This window comes from Falco punctatus (genome assembly GCF_963210335.1).
Source record: "Falco punctatus genome assembly, chromosome: 8".
Classification (NCBI taxonomy): domain Eukaryota; kingdom Metazoa; phylum Chordata; class Aves; order Falconiformes; family Falconidae; genus Falco; species Falco punctatus.
In genome coordinates this window covers 41969282-41992780 of record NC_137588.1, presented here as the reverse complement: position 1 = coordinate 41992780, position 23499 = coordinate 41969282, and the positions used below count along the sequence as shown (strand labels likewise).

The 23499-nt window shown below is 50.2% G+C and overlaps 1 protein-coding gene across 6 annotated transcripts in view; it reads right to left on the bottom strand.

Moving 5' to 3' along the window:
* Positions 1-23499, bottom strand: part of FMNL2 (formin like 2) — a 151613-nt gene that overhangs the window by 9226 nt on the left and 118888 nt on the right. For all 6 annotated transcript variants that reach the window (XM_080400058.1, XM_080400060.1, XM_080400061.1 and 3 more), the window contains 11 exons: positions 16812-16886; positions 12775-12885; positions 11384-11533; positions 9310-9411; positions 8071-8386; positions 7434-7628; positions 3923-4047; positions 2477-2679; positions 1077-1311; positions 348-416; positions 97-177 (listed from right to left, as the gene is read on the bottom strand). In XM_080400058.1, coding sequence (XP_080256184.1) covers positions 97-177; positions 348-416; positions 1077-1311; positions 2477-2679; positions 3923-4047; positions 7434-7628; positions 8071-8386; positions 9310-9411; positions 11384-11533; positions 12775-12885; positions 16812-16886 — 1662 coding nt within the window. The remainder of the gene's footprint in view (positions 1-96; positions 178-347; positions 417-1076; positions 1312-2476; positions 2680-3922; positions 4048-7433; positions 7629-8070; positions 8387-9309; positions 9412-11383; positions 11534-12774; positions 12886-16811; positions 16887-23499) is intronic.

The following is a 23499-nucleotide window of genomic DNA, read 5'->3' as shown; positions in this document are numbered from 1 at the left end:
GGCTGGAAAGCACCGACCGAGTGCCCCAGCAGCCCCTCGCCGCGGCCATGAACCGTGTTCCCACCGCTCCCCACGAGGCAGCTCCAGTTTACTTACCAGGTCTAAGCTCTGTAGCTTAAATCCATACACAGCTCCTCGTTTACTGCTGTTCATGTAGTTTCCAAGAGCCAAGATTATCTGCCAGGATGAAACAGAGTAGAGCACAGATTTTCAGGACAAACGCAAGGCACTTTAGGAAGCTCTGGAACGAGAGCCAGTAGGGCAGCATTCGCGTACAGCTCCGGCGTGTGTAAGGGGGGACACCAGTGAGTGATGGAGATATCGAACTTCTCTAAAATCAGACCTACCTCCAGTATCTTCTTAAGTTTTTGGGATGACTTTATTGAGACAGATGCAGCTATTATTGCGTGAAGTTGCTGCAGGTAAACACAGGAAGAGCTTTAGTTAATGCATGCCCAACGCAAGAATAAAATTAAGATCTACACACTCACATTCTGAAAAAAAAACTCTTGTTTTTCATCCACACCACGAGCCCTGGCGTAAATGTTATCCTGCCCTGACACATCAGGATTGCAAACAGTTCATCTGCGCCGTGGATTTACCACACTCAGATGTGGCTGGGTAAAAGCGTATTTACATTTCAATCCTTGTGACTGTGGAAGATGCATCAGGCTGGATGGGACACACTTCAAAGAGCCCACGGACCAGCACTGGTAACACTCCCTAGCAGTCCAGGCTACAAGGTGCAATACAAACAGCACCTGGGGTATCAGAGTCACTGATATATGAAAATATAGCCAGAAAACCACTTTTTAATTTGTGTGTTTCTCATTCTGTCCCTGTGAGAAGGCAAAACCACCTGCTGACTTTCAAACACTCTCTCCCATCTTAGAAAAATTAAAACCTCTATCATCTTTCCACCGACCGCCCCACACCAGCGTGTGGCTGCAGGGTTCCCTGCAAGCTGGCCCGTGCCCTGCAGCTCCTGGGGGGAGGCTGGCCCCCCCGGAATGCTGGCCCTGATCCTGCACAGCCACAGATCGCACTGCTGTCTCCGGGGCTAGCCCCTCGCTCACCGGGGTCAGCATCTGGATGCTTTCTGCAAAGTTGCCTATGAAGGCCATGATGGTCATCTTCTGCATTAGCCTCTCGATCTTGCTGAACTGCATCATGAACCGGTCTTCGTCCGACAGGTTCTCGATGGGTTTCCTTTCCCGCTCGTAGAGCCGCAGCACTTTCACTTCATTCTCAGTGGGCAGGAACCGCATGAGGCATTCCACAAAATCCACTGGCAACGTTTTCAGGTCAAACCTGCGCGATAGCGAACCACAAGCGGTGTTACGACAGAGCCCTATGCAAAATGACGGAAATGTAAATGATGTGAGAAAGCTGCCAAAGGCAGCTCTGCCTCCTGTGCTGCTCGGCTACAGGTGAGCCTGAGCCAGGGAAGCAATGAGAAGCTATGAAGCAGCTGTGGCTACTCCAGCTCTTGTTGCCCTGGCTGGGGTGGGGGGCACGGTCCTGCACACGGAGCCCCTGCACGTGAGGCTGCGAGCAAGGCTGCTCGGCTGGTGGGAACGGTGCTGCTGGGCACCCTGTTTCTGTTTCCAGAGACGTGGTCATTCCCCCCAAGCCCTCCATGGTCACACATTTTTATCAGCGAAGATAGGTGGGGAGGACCAAATGCCAGTTTTATTTAATTTGAGCCGGAGCCCCGTAAACCGCAACTGCTGAAGCTGCCTCCATCTGCAGTGGGTCTGGGTCCTCCTCCCCACCCAAATCAGGCTTGTGCATCCAGATTTTGAAGATTTTCCTTAACAGAGATGTTTGCCACGGCCACCAAGTACCACCAAGTGCTTTGGGATGGGTTCGGATGAGCCCCAAGGAGCAGGTACACCTGTGCTCCGTCCCCGGGAGCTGCCGGCGAGGGTCCGTACCTGCGCGGGATGGCGCGTCGAGCCGCTCGCTGCACTCCCGTGGGGAGGGTCTGCCAGGCACCTCGGGCACTCCCGCATCGCACTGGGGTTCGGTACCACCTGGGGCCACCCCACAAACCTCATTCTATGCAAAACCCTTCCAGTGCTCTTACACAAACTTGTGCTTTACAGAGCAAACTCAAATAGCCACGTCTTCCTGGCTTCAGAGGGTTCTGTGCAACAGAAAGTACTGCGCAGATAGAACGAGAGGTGCAGCGTGTGACGGCATGCTGAGGGCATACAGGAATTGACTTCTTTAATAAAAGAAGTGTTAAATTGTTAAGCCTAAACAGTGATACAGTGACATAAACCTAAAGGTTTTTATTTTAGTTCAAGGGAATTTGATTTCTGGGAATTCAAAATGGTTCCATCCTTACTCCTGGATTTTTTCCACATGCAAAAACATTTGTATCAACTGCCAATTCAAAAAACCATTCCACTTACCAAAAAACACAGTAAATCCTGAACATGATTTCTTTGCTGACAAGTGTTTTACTTACACGTGAATAGCTTTGCATATTTCATCTGCCGTCTTTCCAGCTTTTCTTAAAGTAATGGCAAGATTTTTGGCCCTGTTGGCATCCAGTAATGTGACTTTGTTTGACCCTTTCTGAGTTATCTTTTGCTTGCTCGAAGTAAGATCAATAGCTGGACCTTGGGCTTTTGTTTTGAATATTTCTTCAAACTCATCCACATTTAAATCCTAAAAAGGAAAGAAAAAGATTTATCCCTCCCTCAGTGAAGACTAAAACCTCTGCTGCCTAGGACTGTGCCAGAACTGCAGTACGAGCCTTGCAGCGGCCGGGGCCACATCACAGTACTCTGATCGGGGGCTGCAGGATGCAACAACCAGGCACTCCCGAGCTCGGGATCAGGAAAGCTGGCCTCCACCCCCCGCAGCCCCACGCATGCTCAAAAGTTCAGGAAAATACTCGTGTTAGCACTCGTGCTTTACGCAGCCATGTGCACCTCCAGGGCACAGGGAGCTGCGAGCCCTGCGTACCCAGCTCTGCCCCGTGCTGCCCCAGGCGCCACTCCCTGCCACGCGGCTGCCCACCCACGCCTGACTCCTGCAGACCTGACCAGCGATGTTAGGCTGGGAAAAATGCATCTTCCTCATCTCGGGTGATGTGTTTTAAAGACAGGCACACAACAGGTATATACTTTTGTCCTGTTTTCAGCTGGGAAAGAGTTCATTTTCTTCTCAGTAGCTGGTGCAGTGCTGTGGTTTGGATTTGGTGAGAGAACAATGTTGATAATGTGCTGATGTTTTTAGTTGTTTCTGGGTGATGTTTATACTAAGTCAAGGACTTCTCAGTTCCTTGGGCCCTGCCAGCGAGAGGGATGGAGGGGCACAGAAAATTGGGAGGGGACGTGGCCAGGACAGAGGACCCAAGCTACCCAAAGAGGTATTCCATACCATATGGCATCATGCCGAGTATATAAACTGGGGGAGGAAGAAGGAAGGGGGGGACATCTGGCATTGTGGCGTTTGTCTTCCCGAGTAACCGTGTGATGGAGCCCTGCTGCCCTGGGCATGGCCGAACGCCTGCCTGCCCGTGGGAAGCGGTGAATGAATCCCTTGCTTTGCTGTGCTTGTGTGCGCGGCTTTTGCTTTACCTATTAAATTGTTCTTATCTCAGCCCTGGAGTCTGACATTCCTTTCTGATCCTCCTCCCCATCCCTCTGGGCGAGGGGGAGTGAGCAAGCGGTGCGTGGTGCTGGGTTGCTGGCTGGGGTTAAACCATGACAACCCTTTACAACCGATACTACCAGCTGCCACCCCCCCTTCTCACCCGAGGCACTCTCACCAACCTGCTGGGTACTGGGACCACTGGGTGAGCCCTTCGCCACATCAGCGCCTGTGCCCTACCCCTGCGAAGGCCGACACGCGCTGGTGTTACGGACAGAAGCGGGAGGCAGAAGGCAGCAAGCAGCACTCATACCTCCAGGATCCTTTCGTCATCTATTTCGTTGAAGACCGTCCCATTGATCTGGTTGGGTTTGAGGGCGACCCAGTTGAAGACCGGCATGCGGAACTTGGTCTTGATCGGTTTCTTGATTTTCACAGCTAAAGACACCAGAGGAGAGGAAATGACAAATTCCCCCATCGCTGACAAAACACCCCGCATGCCCAGACTGCAGCTTTCGAGTCGGCATTTCAGCACTGGAGGTAGAACTGGCCAGAGCTAAATCATCACACTGGGAAGCCTGGAAGGATCCTGCTGCCTCAACAGGCACGGCGTGCTGGGAGGCTGCCATCCACCCCCCGCTGCTTCAGCCCCAGCCTCCGCAGGACTGGACTAAGTGCCAGAGGCTGTGAAAACTTCACTGAAGGAAATGTGCTATGACTTTATTACCGCATGTTGTCTGGATTGATTTAAAAGCCCAGGCTATTTTTAAACGTTATAGAAAATGGAGAGAGTGGTCGAATTTAACCCTCTCCTGCTCATGGCAGAGCCTACCCCCCTGCGAGCTGATGCACAGCTGATCTGTGGTCTGTGTCACAAAACCCAATGCAGAATAGGTAACAAGAAAGAAAAAAAGCCCCTTTCCCAAGGTTTTGGCATGGGGAGTGACCCCTCCCACCGCCTGCTGCAGTGGGGCAGTGCTGCTTCTCACCACGCTTGTCTTTTAAAGCAAAAGGGGGTGGGCTGCAGCACACGTGAGCTTTAACGTGGTGCAAATAACAGGTTTAATCTTCTGGCACGGTGCAGAAGCAGTTAATGACTTAGTAACTTAGAGAAGCTTTGAAAATGAAGACCGAGTCCTACTCTCATTAATCTGTGAACAGAGTACAAGAAAGCAACACTGGAGCAAAGAAAACACTTTTCTATTTCTATTCCTATTCCTAACAGATCTGGAAGGTACATGAATAATTTCGGTAATTCAGGTCTCATTTCTTTGTATCTTGATGTAAACACGATTTTGTAGCAACTAACAACTTCAGGATGTTCGTTAAAGCAATCAGTCAACGTTTTGCTCCTGAATTACCTAGAAAATGAACCGTTTCTTTCAAGCTGCAAACATTAAACAGAGACCCTGGTCCTTCCACTCCAGTGCTGGAAAAAAAGAGCCACGCAGGCTGCAGTGGCGGTCAGCGGCAAAGGCGTGCAGGGGACAGCCCCTGCTCCCCCAGCCGAGGACAGATCACGTTTGGTTTCATTCTGTCCCGTGTTTGCTCCCGACTCCTGCCAGCCCTGCATCTGTAGCAGGAGCAATCCTCCTAAATATTCAATGCTCTGTAGAGATACTAGCCTTTTTTTCCCCTCCGTTTCAGAAGATGGCTGGTTTCCCAGGTTGCAAAGCACTTGAGCAAATAATTATTTTACTTTCCCATAACGATTCTGTATGTATGTTTTTGCCAGGACAGAGACAACCTTTTTGAGGGGACAGTCCTGCTGTGCACCGGAGCTGGGTGAAGGCAAAAACATTTCTCTTGCTTTGTCATTCCACTTTAAAAACCAAGAATCGAGTTTGTGTCCATGCCCCTTTCAGGCTTGTGCTCATTTTGCAGGGACATCGCAAAGAATAAATTACTGGCAAGAGTATTTGCTTGAAACAAAGAACCGTAAGTGAATAACAGGGAACATACACAACATTCAGCTGTGTATTTTAAGAATTGTATTGGTTACTTCAAAATAATTCCTAAAATAAATAGCTTTTTCCATCTGAAACATCCATGAAAAAGAATTTTCCCATTTGTGCCTAGAGGAGAACAGATTATTAACTGCTCCTGGGTTATTTCAGGATAGGAAAGGAAGCTAACTGTCTCATGGGCCGGTTCCTGATGTAGCCCATCAAAATCTCTCAGAATTTCCCTTCCTCCTCCATTACAGAGCCCTGGCAAGGTGACGTTCCTGGGAGTCGTGTCACTGCCAGCAGCCCCGTGGGGACGTGTCACTGCCAGCAGACCCCGCAGAGGGGACCGGCAGCCAGCGGGAGCTGCTGCAGCCCAGCACTGGGCCTCACTGGGAGAAGCCCATCCTCGGTGCAGCCGGCGCCTGGAGCACGGCTTGAGGACGGCTCAGGATCTTAATTACTCGCTGAAGTGCTTTGCTGAATCGGGGCCTTCTGTGTGCCAAATCCCGATGGCTGACAGCACCCCCAAAGCTACAGCATGCTCCAGCCACAGGTCCCTGCACCAGCCCTCCGCTCCCCACCGCCCTCCCATCACCCGCACGAGTCCACGGGCACACACAGGGGCACAGCACAGAGGGAAACGTGGAGAGGTAGGTGAATACTTAGCAGAAAGCAACCTACAGAAGAGCTTGATTGGCCCATCTTACCAGGAAGCAGAAAGAACAGAGAAAAGAACGTTAGCAACGGTCAGAAAAGCAAAGTTTGTTATTTCACTGACTCCCCTCTGACCCGGCAGGTTCCTGCCCTGAGAAACGCTCCCTTCTGCACAGCCACTGTAAGAAAAGGCACTTTCCCTCTCCTACCCCCCTGAAGAATGAAACACCCACCCCAGCTGGCTGGGGACACCTCTCCCAAGCACTGGTGCAGGGGGCTCAGTGCAGGGGACTTGCCCCACCGTCGGTGGGCTCAGCGCCGCCCCGGGCAGAAGCAGGGCTTGCTCCGCCACCCCCTCCCCAGCGAGCACTGCCAGGGTGCCAGGCCGAGGCACCGAGGTCTGGGCACAAGCCCTGGGGCCCACGGCAGCCCCCCTGCCCCCGGCAGCCCTCCAAGCACCACCACGGCCACATCCAGCCCTGCCACCGCTCCGCACCACGCACTGCAGGACCCCTGCCTGCCCTGCCAAACCCACGGTCAGGGATCAGCCCCAGCCTCAGCCTGTGTCCTGCCTTTTCTGCCTTTTTTTGTTGCAATAACCCTCTAGTTCCATGATACTTTGCACTTCCGGAGGAAACTTTAAAGGCTGGAATACTTTATCGGTCTTCAAAAAAAAAAAAAAGCTATTAATCAGAGCTCCTTGGTCCCTCTTTCTGGACTCAATGTGCTCTTGAGATTTCCTGGGGAGGGGGCATGGTGTGATACCAGTTAGCACTCACTTGTTGCCTGAGATGCTTGGCACACGTCAGAGAGCATATAAAGCCGTGATTAAAGGCTGTCAGTAAATTTTTCTTCCTTCCAAAAAAATTACAGAAAGTTTGCCTTCTCTTTGCACAGATATTTCTTCATGGTTTCTTTCAAAACCGTATTTTGTTTGCTTAAAGCCAAAAATGGTCCGTTTGAAAAATATTTTTGGCAATAGCTTTAGTTTCACTGAAGAAGCCATCTCATCCAGACCAAACCAAAACCATTCGATTGATAAATGCTCTTTCCCTTCATAAGCCCCTCTGGGTGTAATACCCGTGAGAGGTAATGGGTGTGATTTAGGTGACTAACGAAGTCCCACCTCGGTAGCCCGGCGCTCTAGCTGGCGTGCCCTGACCTTGCCTTTGCTTGCCCTGCCAGCGACCAGCACAGCTGGGAGACACGCGGGTGTTTTACCTGCGAGCCCTGAGTTGAACACCACGGTGGGAGAGGCTGTCCCGGGCAGGGGGGGTGCCGACGGCGGGGGTGGGGGAGGCAGCGGAGCCGCAGGAGCCATCTCCAAAGATGGGCCTGGGAGAGGAGGCGGCGGTGGCGGCGGAGGCGGGGGTGGCGGTGGAGGCGGCATCGGCACGGAAACAGGACCATTTTGCACTACAAAATCAAGGAAAAACAAGGTATTACCATGAACACGGACTGAAATATCACAAGCACATGCAGAAAACGTCACAACACCCACCTTACCCCCACTATACACCTCTCCACTGCTATATTTGCCCAAGCATTTGTTGGACCCCTCACCAAAGTACTTCTGTGCATTAACATGGGAGAACACTACCCTGATGAAGGAAGAGAGTATATTTTCCTATCAACTGAAGGGCTCGGGAACGGATCAGACAAACATGGGAGCCACCCAGAGAATGAGTGCAAGCACAGCTGGGGACCTCAGCACCCTCGGCTGCTGCAAGGTGCCACAACCTGCAGGCTCACTACAACTGAAGGCAGTTTTGTCAGGCTGCTGTGACTGTCCCCAGCACAACAAACTCCACCTCCAGCCCCCAGCCAGCCCAAGTCTCTGGGAAAGAACGCTTCTCACCTGCCTCTGATGCCGCTGCTAAGGCGGGTAGTGGTGGTGGAGGTGGTGGCAATGGTACTGAAGATGCAGCTCCAGCAACCGGTGCGACACACGTTCCAGACACAGCCTCTGACCCTGCTGGTACCATCCCAGAGGCCAGAGCAACAGGGAGGATAGCAATGTCACCATCACCTTTCTTCTGGATCTTAATGGTTCCCTGCTTCTCCAGTTCATGGATCTTTTTCTCCAGCGTTGACTGTCGTTGGATGGCTTCTTCTTTTTCTTTCACCATTTTTCTCAAGGTGTGAACCTGAGTATTTGCATCTTTGTAGATTTCCTGAGAATGCAGCAGAAGCAAAGCATTTGCACTGGTGAAACAGAATACCAGTGCCAGAAACAGAAGAGCCTGACATGGGCTGGTCACTGCACCAGGCTCTAAATAACAGTGAGCTCTGATGCCAACCGTATGCCTTCACTGGTGAGGAAGAATTAATTTCGTGTTTTTTCCCCAAGGCAGCAGCATGTACAGTACTGAGTCCTTGGAGCAATCTCACCTGTGGGCACCGACACCTGGGGGTGCAGAACTTCTCATCATCACTTTTTCATGATGCCTCTTATTTTTTCTTATGCTGGTCTTAAATATGTAGTGTTGGCACGCTACTTGATTTCAACAGATTATCTGACACCTCGCTGGAGGCTCTGGCTATGAGCAAACGTTGGCCCATAGGGGGAAGCAGGAATGAAGCTCCTGATCTAGAGGGGAAACTGTACCTCCACGTACCCAGGGCAGACCCTCCAAAGGAACCCTGAAAGCAGCCACCCTTTGCGATGACGTTTTAGGCTGAAGTTAGTTAATATTAATTTTTTTATTAAGTTTGTACACCATGAAGTACCAAGTGAGGGTTGTGCACAGAAAGCTGGCTGTGCCTGACAGCACAGACACAGGGCACTTGCTCCTGCCCCGAAGGACACCAGGTCTACCTGCAGTGCTCCTCTGCAGCCAACCACACGGACAAAGCTCCCAACAGAAATGCTACAGACCTGAGCAGCCTCACTCACTGATTTGCTGGCGTGTTCAGAGTTTTATGTCCATCTTTGAGAACACACACAAGTAATTTTACTTGAAATCTACCCTAGGTTCAAAATTAGGAAGCTAACGAAGACACTTGTCCCAGAGCCGTTACCTCCCATGCACCAAGCACACCAGAGATCGCTCCCGTGACACGTGGCATCCAGCCCAAGCTTTCCCATTGCACTTACCCGAATCACATCCAGTTCTTTGTTTCTTTGCATAAGTTGTTTTTCCAGTTCCACAATCTTTGCCATGGCTTCATTCTCTGTATCTTGGAGTTTTTCCGATAACTATCATTCAAAAAAGAAATAGATTATGTATGTCGGTAACAGTAGTTTTCCCAACCAAAATGTTGAGAATGTGTGTTGGAGCAATGGTACGTGGTACATCGCTGATATTCTACCAAACCCTGAAGTCTCCTTTGGGAAAAAGAAGGGTTCCTGCACTAAGTGTCCCCTCTGACGACGAACGTTATCCTTCAGCTATGACCAGCAGGAACGTGGCCGGACTGTAGCGCTGAACCTGTCCAGATAAGACAGCCCCCTCTACAATAAAGCACTTTGAATGCAGCTATATTCATACACCCTGAGTCCAATCTGAAACCCCCAAACCACCCAGAATACCACAATGGCACAATTGCAAAACCACGAGATGCTGAAATGACGGAACTTATAAATGTCACCTCTCACAATGAGGCTAACTTGATCAGTAATGAATGAAAGAGTTTATTTTTTGTTTCCTCCATTGTCTCTCAATTTATTGTTACTTTTTGCCAGCCCCATGAACCCGAGATCTGAAAGCTCCACAGTTTTTGTTGGCTTTTTCCATCACCACCAATGATGCCGACTCAGGAGAGGCTGCAGAGGTGGCACTGGTGGCTGTGTTTTGGAGATAAAACTTCTGAGATACTATTATTAGTATTTCTGTCAACACACAACAGAAAATTATGTTCATACTCCTGGGATGAGCCTGGTTTATGTAACAAGGGATCAGAAGCAAGCCCTTAAAAATTTGCCACCAGAGTAAACTGTTAAGTTTCTAGCCAGCTAAAAGGAGCAAATCTGCAAAGCAAACTATGCCCTTTCTACTGAATCACTTGTCTCTAGCAGAAAAGGCAAATAAAAAATAAAAAAAATTAAAATTTGCCCCCTCAAAGGGGCAAATACTACACAGCAAGGTGTTTTAAGAACATATTCATCCTAAGGGATGGCAGTATGGGAAGCATAATGACCCTTTAATGATTATTTTTTAAAATATGGAAATATATTTTGATTTTAAAAAAGCCAAGTTATGTTCTCTGGACTAAAGTAATTGACACCAAGAAAGTACAGGACAGAAAAGCAGAGAGCAAACTCTGAACCGAGCGAACCCTGAATACCTGCACAGCACTATTTTCCAGTCGCATCCCTCTTGAGCCCAGTACTGTGTTTTAAGACACAGATGGGATGGTTATCTGCTCTATTTACCGGTATTGCATTGCTAGGTAATTTGCAGTTTCTATGTAAATGAGCTTTCCCAGCTCATAAGATACCTCTGTGCAGAGGTTCTGTTCGCCAAGTGACTCCACCTGGAACCACAGCTGAACTGAAGCTGACACCCCCAAGGCTGCAAACCTGCCGTGCCAGGGACCTGGGGGTGCTCAGCTGGCCCCCAGCACGGGGCAGGGGGGGGGGGGGGGGGGGGCGTCCCCTCCCAGCTCACCGCAGCTTTCAGGGGATGAACTGGCTGCTGGTATTGAGGTGTGCAAGCACTGCAGCGGTGCCCATGTAAGAAGTCGGGTGGGCAGGCACTGCGCAGCACCAGCCGAACCGTCCCTCGATGTACACGGAAACGCGCGTCAAACCCCACGTTAACGAGGCAATGCTGCTCTTTTGTAAGAAGCTGGGGGTTGTGTCAGATAGGGGAGTAAATAAAATGACAGAACAAGACGTTTCCTCATCAGGTCAATAAGCAGCTTATGAACAAATCTTTGTAGCAAGTGGAGCAACTGTTAATTAGAACACGCAGAATATGAAGATCAAAATATAGCATAAAAGCACCCAGGAAGTCTACCTGCCTGCAATCTCCCAAATTCCTTTGTATGCCAAGTATCTGCTTATTCCCCCAATACAGAAGGACAGTCGTCCTAAGGCTTTTTCTAAGCAAACCTCACCCCAAAGGCTGCAGCCTAAATCCCGAAGCGGGCAGCAGCGAAGCCCAAGCGTGGGGGCGGGGGGGGCTCTGAGCTACCCCACAGACAAGGTGACAAAGCGCGGTACTAACGTGGGAAATGTTTTCTTCCAGTTCTTCAACTCTTTCCAGGGCTGCATTCTTGGTTTCAGCATCCTCCAGTAAAGCTCCCACATCAAACACGTTATCCAGGTAAGCTTGGATCTGCACCTGCAGTTTGTCGCTCTCCGTGTGTTTCAGTTTCTGTGAACCCAAGCAGAGGAGGCATCGCTCAGCACAGGGCAGCGAATGGGGTGGGAGGGTGCTGGGAGCCCAGGCCACTTCCCTCACCCAGGAAAAACCTCGCCCTTTAATGTTAGCCGGGGTCATAAATGATCGTCATTTTCTAAGACCAAACATCCAGAGCTTCCAGCTAAAGCCAAGCGGCACCTTTACCCGCTGGTACTATGGACACTAAGCCTGCTGCCCTCTGTGCTTGCTCCTTGCCCACGGCCAGCTCTGAATGCTGGGGACGGTGCGAGCCCAGTGAGCTGGGTGGCTGCTGCACGCGGTGGCCACCAGCCCAGTGGCCAGCAGGCAGAGGTGAGGCCTGTGTTTGGGCTGAAAGCAGCCATGCGGCCTGGAGCAAACCTTCTGATTGCTCTCACTGACCCGGCGCTGGGTTTGCTGTGTTCAGAACGCAGGCTTTATCTCCAAAGACAACATCAGAGCTCTGCCTGTTCCCGACACTGCAGGGTCTGTGCCACCTGGGGACCCCGAACAGACCCGTGCTCGGTACCACCACGTACAAATGCCTCTTGCAGACAGCAAGAAACCTCTCCCTGGCTGCTGCTGAGCAAAGTCAGCAGGGACAAATCAATCCCCGCCAACACCAACCCTGTTTTCACAGGTTGGTGAAAAAAAAACCCACAACCCTGTTTGTGTGCCCCCAAGGGCAAGGACAGGGAGAGAAAAATACAGGAGGGGAAATATTGTTTCTGAAAGACAGCGTTCCCCAGAGGACACAGAGAACACCTCGTTGTCAGGAGGATGCTCAAAGGAGGATTTTTCACGCAGGGACAGGGGGGTCCTGGCAGCACCGGAGCCGGGGCCGACGCGAGGCCAGCAGCCTGCAGCTGGAGGCCAGCAACGTGGCACGGGCGAGGACAGCTGCGGTTCATCCTTCCTTTGTCATAAGGCAAAGCCACCAATTTAGCTGCCGGTCTGTAATTGCAGTTAGCTGCAGCCGCTCTCCTTCGGCAGGGGCAGCTCCAGCCCACAGCCCCGGCAGCAGCCCAGGCACTGCATTTTTAGCAGAGACAATGGGACAAGCCTGCTGTGCCCTCCCAAAAGCGCTTGGGTGAGGGGGTTTGAGGATGTTTAGGGCTAGGCTGGGCAGTGGCAGAGCTGGGGGACATGGTGGGGACCCACCGTGGCGGCAGACAGCCCCAGCACGGGGAGCAGACCCACGCTGTGAGGTGCTGGAGACCCAGGGCCATACTCACGTCCAAGTACTCGTCCAGACCAAGCTTCGTAAATTCGTACTGCAGGTGGACTCTGAAGTTCATGTCCTCCACCGAGTGGACAACGATGTTGATGAACTGCATGCAGGCCACCTGCAGGGAGAAGGGCTGCACGTGAGAGGCAGCGGCACGGCCCTGGCTGTCCCCGAAAGCCCCAGGAGCCGGGTCAGAGCCGGCTCTCCCAGGGCCCCAGGGGTCAGACACAGCGAGTGACCCCAATCCTGGTGCTTACTACAAGGAGAAACTGTGACCTGCTATTCTGCAGCTTTATTTTTCCAAGCCGGTGCTGGATTTGGGCTTACAGGGCGTTTGTCTGCTGCGATAAAGGGAAGCAAGGGTTCCAGAAATTAAGTCATGTCTGCAGAGTCTACCTTTGCTGCGTGCCGGTGAACACAAACGCTTTCCACGCCAGCGCACACGGCCAGACATTGTACAAGCGCCGCACAAGCTCTTAAGTAAACAATGCCGTTCCTGAAATGGCCTGTAAAAGTGAGATTAATTTTGCAACTGGAACCCCTAGCTTAGGAAACGGGACTTTCACAAAAGGCGCTTTGTCGTTTGCAGAAAGCGTATTTCCAAAGCTGTGGTTTGGTAACTGAACGAGGGACCAGATCATAGGCGCTGGCATCCAAACACATCCTGACACAGTGAAGGGATGGACAAGGCTCCCAAGTGGGTCACAAGCGGTACGAGCAGTGGGGAAAACCTCCTGCAACGCAGCAGGAATCAGGCTACAAACCCCAAAAGGTTTGCCCTTCACTGGAGTGTAAGGCATGGCCAAATCCTGCTCCGCACAAGTACCCCCAGCCCTCTTTCAGCTCACAGATGATCACGTCTGTTACCCTCCAAGCTGCTTTAAGAGATGGTTTGCCCAGTCCCTGGCTGGGCTTCTCAAGGGCATAACTCCACCCTGCTAGCAACACTGCAGCAGCACCAACACCAGCCTCTCAACATCTACTGCGATACTTCCCAGACTTCTAGACCAAACCTGAAAAGATAAAATCAAAGCAACCTGATTTTCCTTGGATGCTTTTCCTGCAGGAGACCCCACGTCCCTGGGTCATTTTGTGGGAAGAAAGAACTGAAGGCCACTCGCCGGATCACCCATTCGCTACAGGAAATCGGCCAGTTCTCTGCGATCTGTTGTAGAGCCCAGAAGATGAACTCGTGCTGCATGGTGGCCTTGGACCTACAGGTCTGGCCAGGATGTCCCAAGCTGATCCTTCTAGCTGGAGCTCCCAGCAGCTGCTACAAAAACTTTCCCAGCCACACCAGCCCAGCTCTGGAGGAACCGGGACCGCAGGGACACCGCAACGATCAGTCAAAACCTTTCAGCTACACCTTCCCACGTAGAACCTGAGCAGCTTTAACCACTCTGTTTCCAAAATGACTTTAACCCTAGATAATGCAGAGTTGTAAGACTGGTAACAGGGACAGCGCCAAGGAAGAGAGGAAGGAAGATGGTCTAAAGACTCATCCAGGGGCTCCTGTGATGTGTCATCTCGGTGCGTACCCATCTCTTACCCAAACAACCCGACCCACACAGCTGGAAACCTAACTGCAGGTTTCGAGTCTTTGCAGCACCCTTTGCAATTCCTGCGGTGTCCATGGTTCCTCCTAGTGCCGGTACCAGCTCTCGCCAGCTGAACCCTGCTGTGCTGTGCTACCACCCAGAGCCAAGATCCCGTTTCAAAAGCACTCTCACTGTACTTGCTTTGGCTCTTGCAGCGTTAGGGCCAAATTCTCATTTCCTTTGTCAGATCCTTACATACACAACTAAGGAATTCATCCAGTCAACGAAAACTAACCTAAGAAAGTTTTTGCTTTTAAAACTAAGTCAGTCAATGCCAACAACAGGAACCTTTTCTAAAATGCTTTTGTCTTTTTGTTGCTCTTCCCTCCCTGTCGATTCACGTAAATAACCGGAGCCCCTCCAGCTTCCCAGGAAGCTCTCGCCTTCTCCATTTAGGGAGCACGGAAGCCAGGGCCCGCAGGAACAGCTCTCGGTTTACATTGAGTCACTTCAACTCCTTGAATTACTTGAGCTTTAATGTTCCACCCCAGAGCCTGGGCCCATTTTATCGCACCCTGCGGGCAGGAGCGACGCCTGCGCTGGGCGCACGCTGGTGTGAGCGGCAGGGTCTGGCCACACCAGCACCACAGCGAGCCGGTGGGCAGGGGCTGCCGCGCTCCCCCCACGCCTGGCAGCGCGCTCATCGGTTCGTGGCAGCGTGCTCGGGCCAGGCGGCGACAAGAACGAGAGGATCTGCCAAATCGTTTGCAACGAGCTCTCTCTTCTAGCTTTAGGCTTGTCATATAGTCAAGCCCATAGTAGGTGGGGGCAGCCCAAAGATGCAGATTTTATTAGTATTTGGGCAAGTCCTGAAAAAAATGTATTTATCCTTTTTCAAGCGTTACCTTCAACCTGTGGCCTGAGGGGGGCAGGGAATTTTCCTACAGGCCATCCAGATGGATGCTGAACAGTCACAGCTCATCAGGCTCATACGCACACACACTCACATGCATATTCCCTATTACATCTTTACAACATACCATTTATTATCTTAAATAAAGATGAGGAATGATGCTTTTTTACAGCAGTGGGCAAATCCCCCAGCCTGCAGTGAGGTGCTGGCCACAGGCTGCTGCCACCACCTTGCTTCCAAGCTGCACGGTGCTACCCCCCCGCTCTCAAATACGACTACCCTTCCCTGTAAGCATGGGAAAAATGGCCAGGAGTCAGGTATTGAGGACTGACAAATCCTTCTGTTAAATGACAGACTAAATTGTATGTACATCTGAGAATACCTGATGTACACTGTGACTCCCAACATGTCCTTACTGGGACTGCAGTAACAGGGCACAAAACCAACCGTAACATGTCCCAGAGTTACTGACAGCAGCTTGCTAACTTGAGTAAAATTGCAGGGATCACTGTAACATTTTTTTTTTTCTTTTTACAAACAAGAAAGAGGCCATCCGGTCTTGCTCACACCACCTCCTTTTTATTCTGCTGTCCCCTCAAGGGTGCAAGCCTGCCCCAGCCATCATCAGGGCTGCAAGCCACTGACACTGGAGCGTTCAAAGCCTGTAGGGAACACCACACCGGGTGCTTTAACACCTAATTCCTGGCAGAAAGAGGTCTTTAACATGAAGGTCAGCACTAAAACAATATAAAGTGTCACAGACGCTTAACAGAGGCCCCAGCAGACAGCCAGCGTGACCAGACGGGAAGCCCTCCAGCTCTGCTCCCACCCCAAAACAGGATCACATCAGATCCAAGGCCCTCAGCACGAGCAGCGCAAGGAGACTGCACTGACCATGCCAGCATTTGTTTTCTCATTAAAAAACAGAACTTACATTTCACACACTTCTGACACGAGCGCTCACTTGCCACAGAAAAATCGGATACAGCAGTGTTTTTGATATCAGACACCTAACCAGCCAGCTCATCCTTACAGACACAGCTTCTGCCTTTCACGTGATGCCAACATGCAAGCTGGCGCTGGTGTCTGCGGGTGCCAGCCAGAGCTTCCTCACTCGCCGTTCCCTCTTGTGCTCCAGGGGAAGTGGATTTGGTGAATAATCATGCATATGCACATTGAGGAACCAAAAGTGGTGCAAACTACTGCTATATTTATCAGCAGATAAGGCCAGACAGCAGCTGCAGCGAGTCTGTCCCACACTTCCCTGTCTGTGACTCCAAGGATGCTGGCACGTGGACAGAATACGCATCTTGATATTGCAGAAGCTGCTGCTTTGCCACAGCGAAACAGCACGCGTGACCAAAAGGCCATTTTCCTCTTACCTTCGCTAGGGTACAAGGCACTTCTTGAAGATAACTGAATTGAACGGAAGCTAAAAATGAAATGCACATTATGTAGCTTGGAATATTAAAAAACGGTACTGCGGTAATTCCAGGCCGAGGATCGGAAGGCAGATACAACCCTGCCTGCGGCAGCAGGACCAGGCACACTAAACGCTGAAACTAACGTTTGCTGATGATAAATTGCACTCACCATAAAGTCTATATTGTTGTCTTCATTTCGGAAGTGCTCCATCAGCTTCTCAAAGCGCTGCTTCTCTCCACACACCTACAAAAGAATCACCACGTGCGTGTTAAACTACAGCTTGTGAAGGCGAGCATGAAAAACATTTAAATAGCAGCTTATCTGCTTGCTCAAAACCTCTCCGTCCAGGGCTCCTCTCTAGGTAAAAATATTCTCCTTCATGACAGATCCAGCTGAATGATCGTATGTGAACACCTGCACTGCAAGTCTAAGGGGTCAAGTACAATTGTAACATAGTTCTTTGGATCTCTTTTCCCCTTAAAAATTTAATCATACCCACTGATGGCAGAGACATAAGCAACAGAGTTGTACCAGGCTACGCCACAGGAAGGCTCAGCCTCTCTCGCAGTTCCGAGCTGGCTTTCCACTGTAATATAATGTAATTAGGAAGAAGACCAAATTACAGGGAGGAAAAAAAAGATAATTATCACCGGCTGAACGAGAAATGAAATACATCAGCATAACTATCAGCTGGTCAGAATTACAGAGCCATAATACAGGGGTGTTGGCAGGAAACACAGGCAACTTCAGGGAGAAGTAAAATCTAAGACAAAGCAGGTCTTGGGATATTGTTTAAATCTTGTAACTTCCCAGTAGCTTCTCTGGCTCACTCCTACTTTTCTCAGCACACAAACGATCCAGAGTAATCCACACCAAATCACAAAATACTGCGTAAGTTGGAAAGCCAAAGGGAGCAGAAGTGAGCACCCATTTCCCCATCCTCCCCTAGCTGAGCAACTGCAACTCCTCCCTCTGTGGTGCATCGTCCGGGGTTATTTTTTTCTGCCCTCCATGCATGGATTACACCCAACAACACCCACGCTGCAGGGGCAGGGGCAGGAGCTGCCCCGCACACAGCCGCCCCAGTAAGCCCTACGATCCCAGTACAGGCGGGAGGCGATGGGTGCAAGGCAAAGTGTCCCACAGGTTCCCAGATTCACTGAGAGCTTTCTCCTACCCTGCACCAGGAGTTCTCGGTTGCTGGACTTTGGTGTCAAACTGAGCAGTGGATTCAGGAAGAGCACAGGCGTGCTCTGCTGAACAAAGCGGTAAATGCCTGCGTAGGCACATCCGCGCACCCGCAGTGTTAAATGCTGCTCCCTGCTTCGCCCCCCGCAGACGCTGGCTGTTTGCAGAGAAGCAGCTCTGAAAGATGCTGGTTTGCTCTTAAAGGTCCTGAAAAAGAGAGGCCGGTCATCTGGAGGACTGAAACTTCCCTTCTGCTGAGGAACAAAACCCTCGGTGAGGCCAAAAGGCTCCCTCCTTCCTTACCCAGACTTCACTCAGTGCCCCAGGAGCACTGGGTGCTATCGATGAGGAGCAAGGGACACGGCAGCAGGACCATCCGTTAGGGTCCGCCAGGCTCTGAGCAGCACATCCCCCAGGACATCAGCTGCTCTTTCCCTTAGCAGCCAGCTCATGGCACAGTAGTTATGTAAAATTAGCCAGCGAGCGGTAATTAAGGATTGGTGGGAGCACTGGATACTGCTTCTTTATAAACTAACCTCTCTGGGGCAGGGACCTATTCTTTCTAGGTATTTCTACGCTTGTGTCACCCACAAGGAGAGCAAATCCCCAAGTGGGGTTTCTAAATACTCCCCAAAAGCAAGTTCTTCACAAAGTATGCATTACTATTGCCGTCTCAGCTTCCTCTTTCTAACTGTATCTCAGAGTACGTACTTACACAAAGATTAAGGCACCGAGTAGACCTCACTGAAGTCACACAGACTTTAGTGGGCCCTAAACTGAGCTGATCCTGAGATCTGCAGAACACCATGAGCAGTGGCCCGCTGGGTGACCTCTCGCCACGCTTTCTGCTGCTGGTTATGACAGAATAAAACATACTTGTGGTGTATGTGATACATCTTCTGTCATTCCTGAGCAAAACTGCCACAACTGGGTTATTATTCAGATATTTGTGGTCAGCACCTGACGTCAATGGGAATTCTGCCCCTGGATCTCTGAGAGGACGGGATGCCGGTTACAATGAACTATTTGATAATGTTATCATCAATATTCATGGCCACAGTCTCACAAGTTGTAAGTAATGGGCTCCATGCAGGCTCAGCCACCCTTACCCGCACAGCCTCTGGCAGGCAAGGCACTGAAGTCGCACACAAACAGTTGATGAAGTTGTATTTAAGTGTTTCCAGCGGAACCTTAAAAGACTCACAAGGTGGAATGAACAACTTAACAATGTATGCAGCCTCACGAAAAAAACAGATTACGCTGGCTGGTCAAGCAAATTATCCTGACCTTAAACCCAAAGGACTCGGCGCGCTCTGCAGCCTATGCTCTGAAATTGGTTTTGAAGCATTAAATGCCTTTACACAGGCTGTCCCCTGGGTCCATAAAACACATGTTAAGGTCTAAGCTGGAGTAAACCAGAGCCCAGACAGACCCACTCTTGGAAGGAGCAAAGCCCAGAGACCACACAGATGTTCCTGATGGTTAGAGCAGCTCCAAGGACAACGGGGGGCAGGGGAGCGAGCCTCCACAGCCTGCGTCACCGGGGCACAGCCTCAGGCTCTGCAAAGCCACCAAATGGCCCAACAAACCCCAAATGACCAGCAGCACCCTCAGGAAAACAGGGAGATCGTCGGGAACATTCTGGCATGACTCTCCTGGTTTCACAAGAGTGCGTTTAAAAGCAAGAGCGCAGTCTGGCGGGGACCAGAGCATCTCCGCACCAGAGCACAGCACCACACCTGCCAGCATCCCATCCCGCTCCCCCACTCTCCGCCTGCAGGACCAGGAATCGTTTTGTCATGAAGAAGCTCAAGTTCGTTGAACATGCTGCAATGTGACCTATTCCAGGCGCTCACCACGAATGTCCTACCAGGCACCTTCTTACCGAGAGCCCCCCAAAAGCCCTCCCTGCAGGGTGGAGCCTGCAGGCACGCAGCTCTACTATGGCATACACCACTCCTGGGATGCACAGGCTTCCATGCAGGAGCAATATGTCCTTCGGGAGGAAACGAGACAGAACGCCAAGGAAAGGCCAGCCTTCATCAGGAAGAGCCAAAGAGAAAACCAGAATCTGGCTGAGTTTCAGGAACCTACTGGCACTGTAAGGATCAAAGGCAGCAGCTGCTCACCGATACAATTTGATTTTGGAGGCGTACTCTGGGCGTGATCCAAGCAAAGCCAAGGAACCCTCTCCTCCACTTGCACCACAGGCTGCTTAGGTGCACTCGTCCCTACGTCATTATCCCAAGTCATTTTTTCCCTACCATAGTAAACGGGCTGGTATTTCACTTCAACCAACTGCAAATCCTGTCAGCGCGCCATACTCTCCCCTCCCCACAAAACAGTTGAGAGTCAATGTGAAAAAGAAAAAAAGCAGGTTCATCTCAACTTTGAGCTCTAAACAACTGCATCCCTCTTGTACCCACATCAGAAAAAATGGAGCAGATTTAAAAAAAAAAGTCACGAACAATAAACTTGTATTGTGGAAACAAACATGGCAACGGTGCATACGATCAACTCAACGATAAAAGACAGAAGGACTGATTTCTGGGAAATCTAATGTAAACCATTCCACATGTATGAGAAAAGCTGACATAAACAACCACAAGCCATTTATGGCTGGCTAATTAAATTAGGGAGCAACCCCAAGTGCTGTACCCCAGCAGAGAGCTGCTGATGCCGGGACGCGGGCAGCCCTGGCTGGGACACAGCAGCTGATAGCAAGAGGAAAAGCAACAACAACCTGCGGCTTTCGGTGGCTGCTCGCAGATATTTCACACTATCATCAGATGAGTCAGCGCTGGGAACATGTGCGCTTCAAGAGACAGCGAGCTGCCTTTCATGAAATGATATAATTTATCCTGGAAGATTAAAGAGAGTAAAACTGTAGATGAAGCCTACAGCCTGAAAATTGGCCAAAATCCAAGACGAATGCTGAAATCAAATCCCACCACATAAAACCATATGTTGCCATTTATATTTGAATAAATTTCCAAGGTCTGTCATTTGGAAGGGTGGCTGGGACTAAGAAAGGCTGATCTTTCTTTTATTAGCATTATTCTGTGTAAGAAGCAAGATTAAAACGGGTTACCACAGCTATAAAAAACCTCTGTCTCTACTTAGGCTGTGAAAAAAAACTTTTTAGGTTGCATTAAGCCCACGTCATTCTGGAAGAACAATGTGGCTTTATGGAAAACCACCCACGAAGAGTCCCGTCTCTGGAAAGGCTTTGGGTGCTAACGAAGTAAACCCATCACAGATCTGTTACAAAGGTACAATACAATCCGGTAAGGAAGCAAAAGGATTCATTATGAAAAACGTAGCGACGATTATATCCGTGTCCACCTGCCAATGCCCTCAAGTCATACAGTTCACATCCAGACCACCCGAGAGCCAAAGTTCAACTACGACAGTGATCACGTTGCTCCTGCTCACGTGGCTGCATCACTATAAGATGTGGCAGAAAGGTAACCCGGGCAGACTGCAAAGGACAACGAGGATATTTTGGAAAAACTGAAGGTGTTTTCATGTGCAGTGCCAGGCCAAAACTGAAAATCGAAGGTGACCAAAGCACATCATCCATCACCCTCCTGCCACAGACGACGCGAAGCACCACCTCATTCTGCCGGAGAATGGAGCTCGTAACTAAACCCACCACAAGCAAATACAGCGTCTTGCATACAGGGACGGCAGTGAGCACAGGCAGTAGCTCAGGCTTTGGAGCTGCAGCTTGTGGGCCAACGGTACAGAAGCACGCTACGAGACACAGCTGCCGGACTGCTACCTCCTCCGCAGCTGGAGGATGGATGCTCTTAAGTGTGAGACGCAGTGCCCCATCCAGCCACAGCGACTGCCACTGCCCTGACACGAGTGTGGGTCTCAGCAGAGCAGGGGACAGAGGAGGACAGCTCTGAGACAGCAATGTACACGTCCGTAGAAAAGTTCCCGGAGTTACACAGCCTCCCTGTGCCGGGGAGCAGGTAATGCCTGGTGGTCCCAAACTCCACATAGAAAATGAAATCATTTTGGTTGCAGCTGCACTTGGGATGGATATGGTCTGTCATGGCAAAGACAGCTAACAGCGACCTCGAGGCAGGACAAACAATCCTCTGGAGGACCCTATTTAAAATACTTAAGCCTTAGGAAAGGCTTTGCAATACAGGACATTTTCTGTAAGTGTGAACATTAAAATGACCATCTAACCATGTGTTGCCCAAAGGCTGTTTTAAGCTGCTCCCTCCGCCTTCCGTAACTTCTTGAGTTCCATTAGAGGGAGAAGCGGCAGCACCATTTCACAGCAAAGACGCACCGTGTCGACGAACGCAGCCCATGCTGGATGTGGCGTTATAAACACCCTGATGTATATGCAACCCAAAAATTCATGGGACCCTTTGTGACCCTTTTCTCCTGTCTGTGCTCCTTTGTCCAGCGGCACAATGCCGGCTTTCTCTCCCCCACAACAGCCCACTGTGATCAGCAGATCCCACCACCAGCAAGCAGCACTCCACAGGGACACTTTGTTTGGACTGATCATGCTGACATTTTTGCAGTTTGCTGAAGGACAAAAAAATCACTTTTCCCCTAAGTTCCTGGTTAAGTAAACAGTTATTTAATACTTACTAGGTTAAAATACCTTTTACTTCTCTACCAGCGGGGTTAAGGCACTCTCAAAATACTGCTGCAGTGTGAAAGACAACAAACGCATTTACATTTTCCAGCACTTGCAAACAGTTTCTTCTAGTACTGAGTTATTATAATGGCCTGTAAGAATAATTCAGAACTGCTGTTTTCAGTGCCACCATTCATTATTCAAATAGAGCAATCTGACTCTGAATTAAGCATTGTGAAAATCAAGGGCTGAACAATATTGTCTCCCTTTGCCGGAGTGAAAACCGATGGAGGTGAACAATGAGGTTCATTGCCGTGCCCCCGCCCTTTCAGCTCGCTGCCCAGTGATTCCGATGGAGCCGGCATCTGTAAGCTCAGCACTAACAGCCCCAGCCAGGCGCTGCATGAGGGGATTGCAATTCTTCTCACCTGTCAGATATTTCGGAGCAGCAAACACATAAGTCAATTAAACTGATGATAAAGGGCGCGTCGGCGGGTCGGACCTCGCGCCTCTCTCGCCCCTTGTTCTCCAGCACGTTAGGGCAGCTCTCCTCTCCCCAGCACGCAGAGAAGTTCAGACGCTGGAACAACCACCAGACACTGAGCTTCCCAAAAGTCTTCTGGATTATCTGAATTCCGATTTGTTTTCTTGGCATTTCTTCTTCTCTTGGAGCAAAACGAGGTAGTTTCTTAAAAGGTACAGTTCATCTTAGGAAAAGCACCTCAATTTTGGTTTTACTTTTAAATAGTACAATTATTTCCCATACAGAGAAGCACACAAGCATACACTCACCTTACCAGATTCAGTTATTTTGGTATATGCTTGTATAATAAGCAATTTAACTGCTCTGCTGGGTGACAGCCAAAGTCAGGAAGTGTTCCCTGCGGAGAGCCAGGATTATTCCTGGCTGGCTTTCTGTCTCACTACAGATCCTAGTCAATTCTTTTGCCTCTTCAGTTTGGATCTGTTTTAAAACTACTATTGTGCTTATTTAAAAAAAAAAAAAAAAAAAAAAAAAAAAGAGGGGTAGAGTCCCTCTGGTCTTTTCCCAGAAAGATT